Consider the following 2,149-nt stretch of genomic DNA (forward strand, 5'->3'; position numbering starts at 1 on the left):
ACCAAGTTCTAAATAGACCAATAGATTGATTCAACATAATATACTCAGAAGATTCTAAAAGGACTTGGGAGCTCCATAGTAGTTAATGGGCTCCATATTTGTAGAGAACTTGTGTGGTTGTTTTGGTAATTATCTTGATATTTCTATTGTTAGCAGACTACGTGATCTTATCAAGTTAGAGGAATTTCTAAATCTTAGTTACATGCATTGGTTGGCATCTTATGATAGGACTTTGCCTTTGAACAGATCAAGGCTTCAAATATAGAATATTTCCTTAAAAAAATATTAAGTTATATGGTGGATTTTAGTAAGTCAAGACAATTAGGATCAAATTCTCTCTCCATTTAGAAGAAGCTCAGACATGCAAAGTATCAACATTCGTGAGACAGAAATCTATATTGTTATTGTTCAGGCAAGAGGATATTAAGTGTCACTACAGAAAAAATGGTCATTAACGACGCTATTAATGTTATTTTACGACGCTTTAAAGCGTCGCTATTTAGCTTTACGACGCTTCGAAAAGCGTCGGCAAAGCGTCGCCTATGTAAGAGTGGAGAGGAAAAGCGCCGACGCTTTTTAAAAGCGTCGTTATTTTTTAACGACGCTTTAAAGCGTCGTAAAATTTAACATTAACGGCGCTTATAAGCGTCGTTAAACTTGTCTTAACGATGCTTATAAGCGTCGTTAAATATATTTTTAACAACGCTTTAAAGCATCGCAAAATGCAATTTTAACGGCGCTTTAAAGCGTCGTTAATGACTCCGCGTCATCCACTCTACCAAGACGCTTTTCGAAGCGTCGGCTTTTTTGTCTTTAACGACGCTTATAAGCGTCGTTAAAATAAATTTAACGATGCTTATAAGCGTCGTTAAAGGTTTTAAGAGAAAAAAAAAATACAGGTATTATCTACAAAAAAAAAAGAATACATACATTCCTGTACGAAATTATATCAATTATTCGAACATAAACCTGTACAATCACCACATTCACACCTGTACAATCACCACCATTCACACCAAAAGCAAACTTAAATAGAAATTTAACCAAACCAAAAGACAATATTTTATATAAATAAAAATAAAGTACTAATCGTCCATTACAATCAAGAGTAATATAAAAAAATATAAAAATATAATAAAAATAAAATAATATCAATCTGCAGGCGGATGGTCGTCGTTGTCTCCACGTGACGTGCCGTTATCTCGACGGATGCCTGATGTGCCAGGAGCCTACAAGAAACATATCAAAAGCATGATTTGCATATCTATAAATAAAAATATATAAATCATTAAATTAATACAAAAATATATATTTAATATTATGTGTTTACCTGAGATGATCCATACATCTCTAATAAAGATGTAAGGCGATCAATCTGTCCCCTCATGGCCTGCATCTCGGCACGGCTCTGTCGCATCTCCTCCATCTCAGCGGCACGACTCTGTCTAATCTCCTGTATCTCCGCCTCGAGTCTGCGAACGCGTGAATCCTGAGCATCTGCTGCAGCATGCTGCGTATATCTACTAACCTCAGATAACTGAGTGGGGGTGACTCCTACTCCATAATCCCTCACTCGGCCGTAGCACTCTGGTCCCATCAACTCTGTGAACACCTCGGCCTCGATACGGCTCTGCTGCGTAGATGCTGCGGACTCGTCGTCACGCTCCGCAATGAGAGATGTAGCCCTCTCTTGTATTTTTTTTGAAAACAAGAGTTATACATTAATAGCTAACAAAATTAAATTTAAATCATTGCAAAAAATATAATATTAATAATACCGTACATATAAATCTCTCGACTCATCTCGAATAAAAGTACCATCCTAATGAGTATGAGTCATCCGGTAAAACTCCACTTGTCCGGATTTCCTCCCATGCTCATCCTCCTACACAAATAATTTCAATTTTAAGCAAACAGTTATAATAATTTAAAAAAATATATGAGTATCATGATACAGACATGGTCCACGATACATAATGATATTAGTTATATAAATATTTCAACATAAAAATTAAAAGTTAATTATGAAAGTTTAAGGAACATACAAACTCCTGTCGGAGTCGTACATAACTCTTCGACCCCGATGTATGAGGAACAGACTGAGCTGCTCGTGCAGCTCTACCAATAGCAGAATAAGTCTGTAAAATAA

The 2,149-nt window shown here is 36.0% G+C and overlaps 1 protein-coding gene across 1 annotated transcript; it reads right to left on the minus strand.

Moving 5' to 3' along the window:
• Positions 1-1,038: 1,038 nt before the first annotated feature.
• LOC140854707 (uncharacterized) lies at positions 1,039-1,689 on the minus strand. The gene is made up of 2 exons (XM_073250759.1): positions 1,331-1,689; positions 1,039-1,229 (listed from the first exon to the last, which is right to left on the minus strand). Exons 1-2 carry the CDS (start codon positions 1,595-1,597, stop codon positions 1,152-1,154), a joined length of 345 nt encoding a protein of 114 aa, XP_073106860.1. The 5' UTR covers positions 1,598-1,689; the 3' UTR covers positions 1,039-1,151.
• Positions 1,690-2,149: the final 460 nt, after the last annotated feature.

The sequence above is a fragment of the Elaeis guineensis genome, chromosome 1 (assembly GCF_000442705.2).
Source record: "Elaeis guineensis isolate ETL-2024a chromosome 1, EG11, whole genome shotgun sequence".
Lineage (NCBI taxonomy): Eukaryota > Viridiplantae > Streptophyta > Magnoliopsida > Arecales > Arecaceae > Elaeis > Elaeis guineensis.

Coding starts and splice junctions, on each gene's coding strand:
- LOC140854707 (XM_073250759.1), bottom strand. CDS start 1,597: ATGGGACCAGAGTGCTACGGCCGAGTGAGGGATTATGGAGTAGGAGTC. Junction 1,230..1,330: donor AGATGTATGGATCATCTCAG/GTAAACACATAA, acceptor TGTTTCTTGTAG/GCTCCTGGCACATCAGGCAT.